Source organism: Gossypium hirsutum, unplaced genomic scaffold, assembly GCF_007990345.1.
Source record: "Gossypium hirsutum isolate 1008001.06 unplaced genomic scaffold, Gossypium_hirsutum_v2.1 scaffold_436, whole genome shotgun sequence".
Taxonomy (NCBI): Eukaryota; Viridiplantae; Streptophyta; class Magnoliopsida; order Malvales; family Malvaceae; genus Gossypium; species Gossypium hirsutum.
In genome coordinates this window covers 1-12794 of record NW_024403025.1, presented here as the reverse complement: position 1 = coordinate 12794, position 12794 = coordinate 1, and the positions used below count along the sequence as shown (strand labels likewise).

At 34.0% G+C, this 12794-nt stretch overlaps 1 protein-coding gene, 1 long non-coding RNA gene and 1 pseudogene across 2 annotated transcripts; 1 reads left to right on the top strand and 2 right to left on the bottom strand.

Moving 5' to 3' along the window:
- The first annotated feature begins 542 nt into the window (after positions 1–542).
- On the top strand, positions 543–3246 carry LOC107896329 (protein trichome birefringence-like 8). Its single transcript, XM_041110448.1, has 4 exons — positions 543–1070; positions 1209–1598; positions 1699–1857; positions 2160–3246. Exons 1-4 carry the CDS (start codon positions 694–696, stop codon positions 2485–2487), a joined length of 1254 nt encoding a protein of 417 aa, XP_040966382.1. The 5' UTR covers positions 543–693; the 3' UTR covers positions 2488–3246.
- A 1016-nt stretch (positions 3247–4262) lies between these two features.
- On the bottom strand, positions 4263–5757 carry LOC121226790 (small RNA-binding protein 11, chloroplastic-like; annotated as a pseudogene).
- Positions 5758–7244: 1487 nt separating this feature from the next.
- LOC121226789 (uncharacterized) lies at positions 7245–8549 on the bottom strand. Its single transcript, XR_005924465.1, has 3 exons — positions 8418–8549; positions 7869–8322; positions 7245–7425 (listed from the first exon to the last, which is right to left on the bottom strand). It is a non-coding gene; the product is annotated as an uncharacterized lncRNA (long non-coding RNA).
- Positions 8550–12794: the final 4245 nt, after the last annotated feature.

The window sequence follows — 12794 nt, the reverse complement described above, 5'->3', positions numbered from 1 at the left end:
TCTGACAGTTTGGCAAGATACTAAGTTCTTAGGATTTCCCATTAGGAAATAAGTAATTTATTAAACAATGCACACATTGTAGGTTTTTTTTCAGGAGTAAATAAATAAAATTTTGATCTTACAAACTAAAACAAATATATCAAGAATCAATAATAATTGTTTAAAATAATTTTTACCAAACCTTAAAGATTAATTATTAAATTAGTTTCAATAAATATATTGAAAAATTATGAAATTAATATAACTTTTATTTCATTATCGTATTAAATATTTCATCATTCATTTTAAGAATACAAATACTAGTTTTTAAGTATTAGATTAAAAGAATATATTAGCTAAGTTCTCAAAAGTATGTATAGGTTGATTTAGAAAAGAAGAATAAGATTACTTACAAGTAAATGTAAAACCTTGTTCGTTTCTTATATATATAAAACCTTTTGACTTCTGAGAGTGGCGAAATTGAGTTAAATCTCTCTGAAATTAAGATGTCGTGAATATTTATGTCTTAAAAACGTTTGATTAGGAAATGAACCAATAAAGACAAGACAAATAAAGACATGCAGTAGAACCAATGAAAAAAACAAAGATCGACGTCTCTGCGTCGGGCAAGTTTTTTGCAACAGAAAAGATCTCCTAGAAATTGTATCTGAAAGTAAAACTCGATTCTGCATCATCTTCTTCGATCCTCTTCTTATGGATCAACGCAAGACCCAAACAAGATACAATGCTTCCTTCGTCCCTGTAATAAATAAAAGAGAACGTTGCTATATTCTCTCTTTTGTCTTCATCTTATTCATCTCCATTATCATTGTTTTCAACCTTGGAGACTCGCCTCTTCTTTTCCGTTTCGGTTATTTCTTCCCTGCTGCTCATCAACTTACATCAAACCAACAAAGACAACCCTGCGATTATTCCTACGGTAGATGGGTTCGAGACGAGAATTATCCGATTCAGTTGTACAATGAGAGCTGCATGTTTCTTGATCGAGGTTTTCAGTGTCGTCGGAATGGACGAGAAGACCTAGAGTTTCTCAAGTGGAGATGGCAACCCCATGGCTGTGATCTTCCTAGGTAAATTCTTTAGGTTGATTATTTAAGCTGGATTTATGTTTCACTTGCTAGTTTAATTGCATAGTTGCGCAAAGAAATAATGAACTCCAAAGTGATATACGGCTCTCCCTTTTTTTGCTTTCGGATGGACCACCTCAGATTCAATGCGAGCGACTTTTTGGAAAGGAGTCGAAACCGACGAATAGTATTTGCAGGTGATTCAATTGGTAGAAACCAGTGGGAGTCTCTGATATGCATGCTAGCACAGGCGGTTACCAACCAGTCATCAATCTTCGAAGAAAATGGAAGCCCCATAACCAAACACAAGGGGTTTCTTTCCATGAAGTTCGGAGATTACAACCTCACCATTGAACATTACAGGGCACCGTTCCTTGTTATCATCAATCGCCCACCCAAAGATTCAGCAGCTCAAGTCCAAGTAACCATCAGTGTCGACAAGTTGCACAAGTATTCCGAGCGATGGACGGGGGCCCATGTTCTAGTCCTCAATACAGGGCATTGGTGGAACAAGGAGAAAACTGTTAGGATGTATGGGTTATTGCTAATGCTATCTCTTTAATTCTCTCCATGCCTTGCTTCCATTTCAAACGGCATAAAGGAATAATGACGAAGATGTCTCGCTTTTCAGGGGATGCTATTTCCAGGAAGGAGGGAAAGTGAACATGACCATGGATGTGATGGAGGGGTTTCGAAGGTCTCTGCACACGTTGAAGCTATGGATAACCAAGAATTTAAACTCGGAACGGAGCCATGTTTTTCTTCAAAGCTATTCACCAGTTCATTATACGTACGTGTATATGTTTATTGTGGTTGTAAATGTAAAATATGCTATTACGCTCGACAAGTATCAACAATCAAGAGGCAAAATCGGACTGCATGGCCATTAATTTTTTCCTAAACCAGAATGGTCTACCTAAACCATGCTCTAAATGACCGCCTTTGGTGGACAAATATATAGAATATACTCAATATGCCGAAAGATTACTTTCCGTACTGATTGAACAATAAGTATGTTCAGCCTCTCCCTTGGAAAACAACAGCTTCTGTTGCAGCAATGATTGATGAGTGTTTTATTTATGGAAATTGCAGGAATGGCGCATGGAATGATGGTGGCTTGTGTGATGCAGAAATTGAACCAGAAAAGAACGAAAAAAAGCTTAAAGCAGAGCCTTGGAATAATCGATACATTGCTGATGTAATTAATCAGATGACATATGGCAACAGGAAGGTCCGGTTGTTAAACATTACATACCTGACAGAGTTCAGGAAAGATGGTCACCCGTCGAGGCACCAAGAGCCAGGGACTCCTGCTGATGCTCCACAGGACTGCAGCCATTGGTGCCTACCTGGTATACCTGACACATGGAATGAAATTCTCTATGCTCACCTACTATCAATGGAATTTAGAACCAAGTAATTGCCAAATTGGGAAATACCAAAACAAGAAACAAAAACGATATTGAAACCATCTGTTACCCTATATGGGGAGCAACTGTTTCGATTTTGAAGGTTGTACAGGATCTCCTCAGCCAGAGCATAGCTAGGAGGGCAAATAGGGGCCTTGGCTCTGTTAGTCAAGTGGGATAACATCAGTTTTAGTCTCTCCCAACTATCAAGAATTCAATTTAGACCCATTTAAACAAAATTTATATCTTTAGCCTCAAATTTTAAAATTTTTTATTTCCGCCCTCAATACCGATTTCCGGGATTTGGCTTTTGCGTCAAGCTACCCCTATTCAGACAACTTTAGAATTCATTATCACACCAATCAAACCACTAGTTCAGTGACAAACTTACATGGGGTTTCAAGTTCATGAGATTCAGGGTTCGACGCAGAACCCTTTCCCCTTTCACATTGTAATGCAAATGCTCACTTGTGTTAAAAAAAATGAATTCACTATCATTGGTTTCCATTTCCTTTACATTTTCAAGAAACATCGAGAGATCTAATCTCTTATATCATTTCTAGTAATGGATGTTGAAGCATATCTTTAAAGAAACAAATCGAGATACATGGTTTCCAGTAATGGATGTTGAAGCATATCTTTAAGGAAACAAATCGTGGGATTAATGCTTTGGCACAAAAGGGAAGCAATTTTCAATCACTGTTTTCCTTGAAATTTTACTTTCAGTGAACTTGTATGTATCAATAATATTATGATGTATCGAACCTCTTAATTTTATTATAGTCTAATGTTTAATTTTGGATTTAAAAATAAAAAACTTCTTAAGGGTAAAGATATAAATTTCCATATACAACAATAATTTTTTATAACAATTAAGTTATACAAAATGTTGTAGATCATTACGGTGGTAATTCATTTATAAGTAGTGCAAACAACTATTAAAATAATAGCGATTCACACTATATAGGGTGCGGAAAGCCACTAACGTTATGATTTGTAAAGAGGTTTGAATAGGTTACAGGCTATCTTGATCCTATGTCCCTTACTTAACGTGTCCCTCTTGTCTTGGTTTTTAAAGAGAAAAAGAAGTTTCTTAGCATGAATCCAGTCATTAAATATCCTACTCCTTAAGCACAGGTGGTAGAATGATAAATGTCAATCACGACTATTATTTGAGTCAACTTAAGAGAATAAAGAATTCATTAAATTAAAAAAAAATGATGAAATTAACGAGTGCTAAGAGGAACTCTTCCTTGTATTTCTTTCGAGTGAACTTTGCCAAGTTTTTCCTTTAATCATAAGATTTAATGGTTTGACAGCAAGTGATATGACAAGGGTATAATATATTCAAATAAAAATAGGTCCAAAGAAAGGTTGCCAAACTTTTGTTCAAGGTCAATAATCATATTTTAAAATGATATAGCCACCAAAATGATAAAATTTTGTTTGAAAAATAAAGGGATTTTGCAAACCAAAACAGATAAGAGTATGCCCAATTGTGACCCCTAACTAGTTATTATCCACTCAAAGTACATAATAACGAAACTGGGATGTTCAAAACTGGGATTGTTGACACTAAGGATGGTCCAAAATTGTTCGCATAAGGCCATCATCTAATGGCATCATCCGATATAAAAACCGTGGCTACAGCTGATGCTTAGTTCCCTACTGCGATCCCAAATTAAATTGCATGCTCCCTAAGCTTCATAGCCGCATAAGATTATTATGATGACAAAAAGCAGCTTAACCAATCACTCAATGAAGAAAAAGATTTCACCAAGTTAAATGAAACAAAGCCATAAACTTGACATGCTAGTTATAAATTATATGCGTTCATATATCACACTGATGAAGTAATGGAGGTACAGCAATATAACATTAAACTAAGCTTGGTTAAAAGGAATGTAGTCTGTTGGATAAAGAGAAGCAAATCAATATGAATAATTTATAAGATACAAGACCATCTTCCTTAACTGTTCTACTTGCAAAGAGTTTTATGTATCTGCTGCTAAAACAAGCAATCATATCAAATATAAGAAAGCTAAATCAACCTACGTAACTTAGCCTGTGCTCTTTACTAGGTTTCTAGACCTTAAAACCCTAACTTCTATGACTTGTTGCTTCTATTGATGTGCAGTCCTCGTGGCTGCTAGATAGATCTGAAATGATAAAAAGCCACCATTATCATTGTAGCAATGAATTTAAGATGTTCTGTATGTAGCATAAGATTGTACCTAATTCTCAGTGCCTGTGTCTTTGAAATGTAATTTATCTACTGGATCCGGAGGTCCTCTTGCAATAGGCATTCCACCTCCAATAGCAAGTTTGGGTTTAGCATAGTCCACAAAATAACACGTCCATTCAAATCCTGTCAGTAATCACTAGGTTATTTCTGAAAACCACTGAGATCTCAGTATATAGGAAGATGAAGGAATGGACTTCAGTACCTTACCATTCATCTCAGCTATAGCTTTCTCAGCTTCATCTTCAGATGCATAAGTAACAAATCCAAAACCTTTTGATTTATCTGAAACCCTATCCGTTATAATTTTGGCTGGTAAAAGTAACCATGTTAGAACAAAGTTTAGGCATAAACCCACCCTTGAATCCTCAGACTATTGTTCAATAAATATCATCAGACTGACCTTCCATAACTTGACCATACTGAGAAAATGCATCTAATAACCCCTTCTCCGTGGTATAAAAGGACAGACCTGTTTAAAAAAGGAATTTACAAAGACTGTTATAAGTTTAAGCAAAAATCTATTCAGTGTCAAGACTGGTAATGATACTAATGCATCAGATGCTATAAACAGAGTAAGCATTTGGGTTTCAACTTATTTCGGCTAAAATCATGTATTTTCAATTCAATTTCCAGTTTATAGTTGAGATGAGCTGGAACAGGAGGGAAACGTTTCCAAAGGAATATATACATCATTACTGAATATTGATTAAAGATTTTTTATTTACAGGATAAGCTGAAGGTTCTGTACAAGAAAAATTGAAGGTAACATATAACACAAGAGGATAGAGAAGGTAAATGAAAAGTAAGAAGGGTACCTCCAACGAAAAGCTTGGAGGCGATACCTCTGTGCGAAAGAAGAAAGGTTGGAGGAATAAGGAAAGATGGTTTTGGGGCTCCCTTAATAAGTCTTCTGAGTGCCGCCATGTCCACTACTGCTAAGGAACAAGCAAACTCAGTTCCTTTCTCGCGTATTATACATACCGAGAGATTTGACAATTCTATGAACCTACGTGTTCTCATTGGACGGGCTCAACCCTAACCACATGGGCCTATTTAATTAATCTCCATTGCCCTAATACCATTTTACAATCTAAACTCACTTCTCTACGTATGCATCCCTCACCCTATTCATCAAGTTGTTTTAAAATTCGTCATCCACTTGTTATTTTTCTTTTCTTTAAAGAAAGAGTTCACGTTTCACAGAGTTTAATATTTATAAAATCCTTGCCAAGCTTAACTTATACAGGAAGACCTAACCTCCATGGTCATAAGCTCTCTGTCATATTTATTTTAGTTAATTAGTTTTAGTTATTGAGTTAATTGTTCAGCTTAATGATTGGAAATCGACATATTTGTAACTTCAAAATAATAATTATTATTGAATCTATAAAACAGTCCCTGTTACAGAAATGTCTCCCCATGAACGTTCCATGCAGGGTGATTGATTCATAGTTTCATATCAAATGTATCAGCATGCAACAAGTTTACCAATTTCAAAGCGACGACACTAAAAAGAGCCCGTCCACGCACACACCCAATGACAAAAAAATCAGGCAAAAATGGCGGTCTTGCTATATTTCTCAAGTGGCGAAACAGTAAATCATTTTGCATTGAAGTCACATTTGCAGAGCCTTTTGACAAACACTAGCATTGTCCTAAACATCCAAGAAGCTCGCATCATATTAAACAACATTTTAACTTCTATAAAAAAATAACAATAATAATAACAAAAAAAAAAGGTTTCAATTCCAACTATTACAATAGACCGAAGAAAAGATACAATTATGTTAAACCAAACTTCCAATGCTTCCAATAGTCTGAAAGAGCTCACACCACCAACTTCTCATACTAGTTGGCACGACAGGAAGGTCATACTATAAACAGAATCAGTTTCACAATTACTGAGCAATCAAAGAAATCTGGCAACGGGATGTCCACTATCGCTTTAAGACTAACACCGAATTAATCCTCAAACTCTGCTTCAATGTCCACTGCACACCTCAGACTTATACTTTGTTGAATTAGGCATTCAATCTTCTATAACTGATTCGATCAGCTAAAACCTTTACGGGTTACGGTCCAATAAAATATGACAAAACATTGCCTGAATCCTCAAACTGAAATCTATGTTGTAGTTGTTCACCTTATATGATGAAACATAGCTGCTGCACTCCACCATCCCCCATATGATGCACGTCTCAAAAAGTGGAGAAAATGAACACTCTCCAGATATCAACGACAATAGGTCTCTCCCTCCTGAAAGCAAGCTCACGGTGCAGAGAGGAAATGGTGATAAGGAAGAAAGCAAGGATTTATGTTGACATGGACGGAACGATAGTGGGCTGTTTGCTGGAGGAAATAAAGCTGATTTTTAATTTCTCTATCTTCTCTCAACCTCAAAGATCAGTTCTTTTGGTGCGTGTTGAAACTTTAGGTTTATCTTCATCATGGAGGCACAACCTTTTTGCCGCATCAGCAAACATGAGCCATTTTAATTTATGCCAGCTCCAGTTATACAACTACAATGCTAACGGGGTAGTGTTTCACACTGTCATCCATTAACAATTAGGATATAGATCGAATCAAGTGTCAAAGTTGAGATACCTGACCGAAGAAAATAAAAGTACATGGTGCACAGGGAACTTTGAAGTGAAGCTTTGAGGATGAACTTTAGAGCTCATGAGTGATGCACCTTTTGCAATGCCTGTAGAACATGTCAATGAATTGATCATCCTAGCACGAGAAAGCAAGAATCAGTCAATAACAAGAAGCATACACCAAATTAAGGGGGCCTCAAATTATGTATACATGTATGTGTCTTCACCAGGGATTTATTAGTGGCCTTCCAAGCATACCACATCAAGTTCAGTCTTGAAATCTTAGAAAGATACTTATCAATACTATTCAACAGGTGCAAAGATATTCCCAGTTGGACAGTACTACTGACTACATCTTCTCACAGGCATTTGCATTAACTACTCATAATAATGATTTTTTTTTCCAATATTTATCTTCTTATTTTCTATTAAGAAATCAATCTTTTGGCTGAATTCTAATAAGTCGTCACAATCAAGCGACATGAGCTGCTATTAATTAACATCACAAGTTAAAAACAAGAACCAAGAGGCAGAAGTTTTTTCTTAATACCTGAACAAGCACAAGAAGTGCATCACGAACTTTATCCCTGCTAATATGAGTTCCATCATGCAAGTAGGAGGTGCACTAGGAGTAAGAGATGCAGGTGGAGTAGGTGGTGGAAAAGGTTGAAGCAGAGGAGTGCATAAGGACGTTGCAGGTTGAGGGGTGGATGAAGAGCAGAAGCAGTTGGTGTTGATGAAGAGATAGGTGGCATCATCAATGAGGAGGATGATGAGGTAGGAGGAGCAAAAAAGGAAGAAGGCTTATGAGATTGGTCACTCGGTTGCTGCTACTTACTGATCAGTGAAGGAGGAGCAGGAGGAAGGGACGGCACTGGTGGAGTTGGCACTGGAGCAGAGACGACAGCTGCTACATGAGAAGATGGAGGGGTGGTTGAGATAGAATGGTAAGGCTGTATTGAATTTGTACCATCGGGAGCATTAGTTCCGAGATTCATAGCAGCCTGAAGTTAGTGAACACATAAGTTTGAGAATAGATACATTGGATAATATTAGGTCTTGAAAAGCCAAAAAAAGATGATATCAGCTGTTGACATACACTAAAGAAGTTAACAAATGAAGAATCTTCAGGTGCATTAGTAGTGGAGAGGCAGTTGCTGGCGGCTCCAAGGGGCCTTCTATTACAGACATGCTAGGAACTGCTTCTAGTTCCTCAAATTCACTGCATTATAGTGATAAATAAGCTTAGAAAACTCAGACACCGTAAAAAGGCAAAAAGTTAATAAGTTACTACCAGCATATACTGGCAAAAAGGATTTTAATTTGCCAAGGATCACAATCAAATCACTAAGTCCAAGATAATCATTTATAATAAAACATGTGGATGCTTGTTCTCCAGCTAATCGTAATTATAAATTTACCCATGGGACTTAGCATGTCTGGCAATTATTACTTATTGAGCTACATTTTGGTGCACCTCATACCTGTAGATATGGGAGTTGAGGCTCATTGTTATAACAATAAACTTTTTACAAAGCTCACCTTACTCCCCTATTTAAGCATATAGTAGAATTCAATTCTTAATTCCATCTATTCCCTATTCTCAGTTCATATTCTGCCCACTTGCTACTTCTATGTCCTTCACCTTCCACAACATTTGGCATCCACAGTCCACCTAGTCCTCCTCTCTACTGCCTTTACCTTATCCTTTACTTACTTGCAATTGCAAACTACCTTACCTCATACACAGACGGACCCCTTATACATGCAAAACAGACAATTGACAAAATGCCATATGGGCATCGAACAAGATAATATGAAGGGAAAAATACAGACATACACTCCACAACTGCAGGGGCAAATTAAACAGTTAAAAATATGTTCTATGACTTCATAAAAGCGATAACTTCCTTACAGATGCTTCATAAAAATCATTACCTTTTGCTTGCAGATACTTTGGCTTTGCAGGAACTTTTGAATATGCATTAAGTATTCTGTGCAAAAGACAACAAATGAAATGTTACAATAAAACCACCCAAAGGAACAGACCCTTAACTTCACTTATTGAATTATAACTCACAAACAGATGATATAGATTTGTTTTGAATGATTTCAACATTATCTAAAATAGAAAGTTCCAATGTTGTTGTCATGCAGGAAACTCTTATTATTAGAATATCCCGATCTACCAGTGACATTATGACTGATGTTTGATAGAGCTAAAAACAAACATTAGGTTCACATTATAAGTGCATTGACCTCACTATCTAGAATCGTAACAAATTAGATACTTAAATTCAACAACAGAAAGGCATCAAAACCACACGTCAAAGGATGTTTAGCTATTAAATGCCTTGGTGAAAAATATCATTACGTATGAGAACACCAAATAATAAATATAACTCCATATATGATTCATGGGAAAATCATGCTCAAATTCAGCTAAATGGAAAAGAAGACAGGAGGAAGCTCTACCTACTAAAGAGGTTAGCAACATCTGACATCACGAGAATTATAGAACACATGCCGTTAACTTCTTGTGCAGCACTTCGATACAATAGGTAAGGGACTTGAACCTCATACTCGAAATCTCCCAACAAATTCTCCACTAAATTATCTGTTTGTTAAAAGCAGATTCAATACCAAATCAAGGGGAAAAAAGGTCCATGCTAATTCATTTCATTAAGAATTTCAACCTGTGTTACGCCGATTCTTCTGATATGGCATTCCTTAAAACAAGTATTCTAATATAAACTAATCATTCCAGTTATTTACTTGTTTCGACAAAGTAATGCTGAAAAAATAACTCAAAAACATGACTTATTTCTCTTAACACAAAGAGAGATCCTTCAACATCTTTTCGACTCTAATATAAAAACCGAAAAAAAAAATTAAAAAAAAAACAAAAAAGACAAAGGCGATCTAACATCTACAAAGGAAAACAAACTTGAACCATTTCTAGAAACCCAAACCAAACAAGTCTAATCAAATAAATCGGTGAAATCTACTAGGAGTCCCTGTACAACGACCGAAAATTCATCTTGGTCCCTCAATTAAAGAAACTCCAAAATCAGACACTTAAAAATTGTTCAAATCATCACCTAAATTAATTTATACTTAACTAGTTTGCCCATAATTTCGAAGCCGGCCTATGAAAAGAATCAATCATCCTACATTTCATATATTTTTGAATTATGATGATTGAATAATAATAATTTCAAGTTATTTTTAGAATAATGAACATCTTATCAATAAGTTATTGATAACTCTGGCGGTAGAGTGGTTAATGGTGTTATCTCGATAAGTGGTTCATCGAAAAGAAGATTATGATTCGTCGTCATTAGATTTCTGCTTAATGAGGATAGATTTGATGGATATATCACTATTGAATCTTCGATGCAAATAAACAAAGAAAAAGGTATTTCAGATTAATTTAAAAAGAGTTGTTGGCTTTAGTCAAAAGTAAAAAAAAAATCAAGACAACAATCCATTAATATATTAATGAAATTTTTAACAACAGTGATCAATTTAAATAATTATTTTAATTAGAGTGATTAAATAAAAAAAAAAATTAATAACCAAAATAAAAATGACATTATTATAAAGTTACTTAAAAAACTAGATTTTATCTTGTGGTTCCTCACTTTGCCAACTTGATATAACCCTAACAATGAGATTTTTCTATATAAGGGATTAGGCGTTCTCTCTATTAGGGGATTTTGATTAGAAATCCTTCCTCTAGCTTTTCTGATTAATGCCCAAAAATTTTCATTAGATAAATTTCGATGAAGTTAACTCGGGGATAAATCACTTAACTATGATATATTTTAAAGTATATAGCTTATCTTTTAATTTTATAAAAAAAAGTATTTTAATTTTTATTTTTTAAATTTGTTATTAAATCACTTTAAAATGGATAATTAATATTTTTTAATAATGATATGTAACATTTAATTAATCTTTTAAATTTTAAAAATTATTTTTAAAAATGAAAAATTGTTTATATTATTTAAAAGTATAAAAAATATAAAAAATATTTTTTAATATTTTAAAATTAAAGAATTGTTACATCTATCATGTGTCAATTCACATGCATACCTCAATCAACAAAGTTAACAAAGGTAAACTTTTCTATCTATTTTTAAGGTAATTTGACAAAAAATACAAGTTTAAGGTTAAAAGAGGTAAAAACTTAAATGAAAGACTAAAATAATTTTATTTAAAGTTGGAGGGTCAAATAAATCATTATGCTTATATTTTATTCAATTTTATTAACAATAATATTTTTTTTTTATTAATTAATTAGACAAATAGATGTGAAATGATAATAACTTCTTGTGGAAGCTCTTTTATCTGGTAGAGTCGCTAATAATAACTTGATATAATTGCGTCTAATTCATCAACTACTAACCCAGAATTGAAAAATTCGATTTCGTTATGTTCTTAGATCGTTGAATGAAACTGCAGGCCACATGAAAAATACTCTTATTGGAGTCTAAGATTACTATACTATAAAGAGCCATCAAGTTCAATCGTGATTTATTGCGAAAGGATAGGAATAATCTTTCAATAATTTAACTATGATTAATATTGTATTCGTGTAACGTTGTTGTTCTAAAAATATATTTATTGAAAAGGATTCCGAAACCCAAAAATATTATAGTGTGAGAAGGAAGTTAAACCAATATCAACTTCCTATACCCTATTCCTAGATCTCTTGTTTTTTTTTTTTGATATTTGTATATGTGTTTGATACACACCAATACCATTACACTAAAATAGAAACTAAAACTACAGTTTTGGTATGAAATTAACTTATTAATTTAAACAAATAAATATAAATGTTTTTTAAATAAAAAGAAAGTTACAATACTAAAAAAAACTTAAATCATAATTTAGCTCACATAGTTTCTTGTGTTGGCACCTTTTTTTATTTTTAAATTTTTATAGTTAATTAATTTTGTTTCTAAAATTAAAAAATTTTAATAAAAACATGAACCATTATATATTTTTATTAGATGTTAATTTTTTTTTAATAAAATAAGATAAAAATGATAGTCTAAATACTAAATAAAACAAATTTAAATATCAAAGTAAAGAAATTATATAGTTGAAGGGCCAAAAAAGTAAATAAGATAAAAAGGGATCCATGAGGTTTACTGTCGGAAAAATTCTAATATTAATCCGAACCCTTAATGAAAATTGTTGTCGTATTAGCATGTTCTGATTGCTTTTTCTTTAATCTTCCTTCCTTTCTCAATTTCGGTGAGCGAAGTTTCGATCGACAGCAACTCCAACTTTCCCTTCTGCCAAAAATGGCTATGACTATTGGTAATCATCATCTCTCCTTTTTGTTTCTATTTTTTCAGTTATACTCTTCGATTCATCCTTGTTGTAGGATGCTTGGGGTTTGACTGTGATCTTGTAATTCAATAAGGTTATGAAATGAAATTAGTTGTCGGACCTAGATCTTTCT

Excerpts from the sequence above, each read along its gene's own strand:
- LOC107896329 (XM_041110448.1), top strand. The coding sequence starts at position 694 with ATGGATCAACGCAAGACCCAAACAAGATACAATGCTTCCTTCGTCCCT. Across the intron at positions 1,599-1,698 it reads AAGGAGAAAACTGTTAGGAT|GGGATGCTATTTCCAGGAAG; the intron begins GTATGGGTTATT and ends CTCGCTTTTCAG. Across the intron at positions 1,858-2,159 it reads TATTCACCAGTTCATTATAC|GAATGGCGCATGGAATGATG; the intron begins GTACGTGTATAT and ends TGGAAATTGCAG.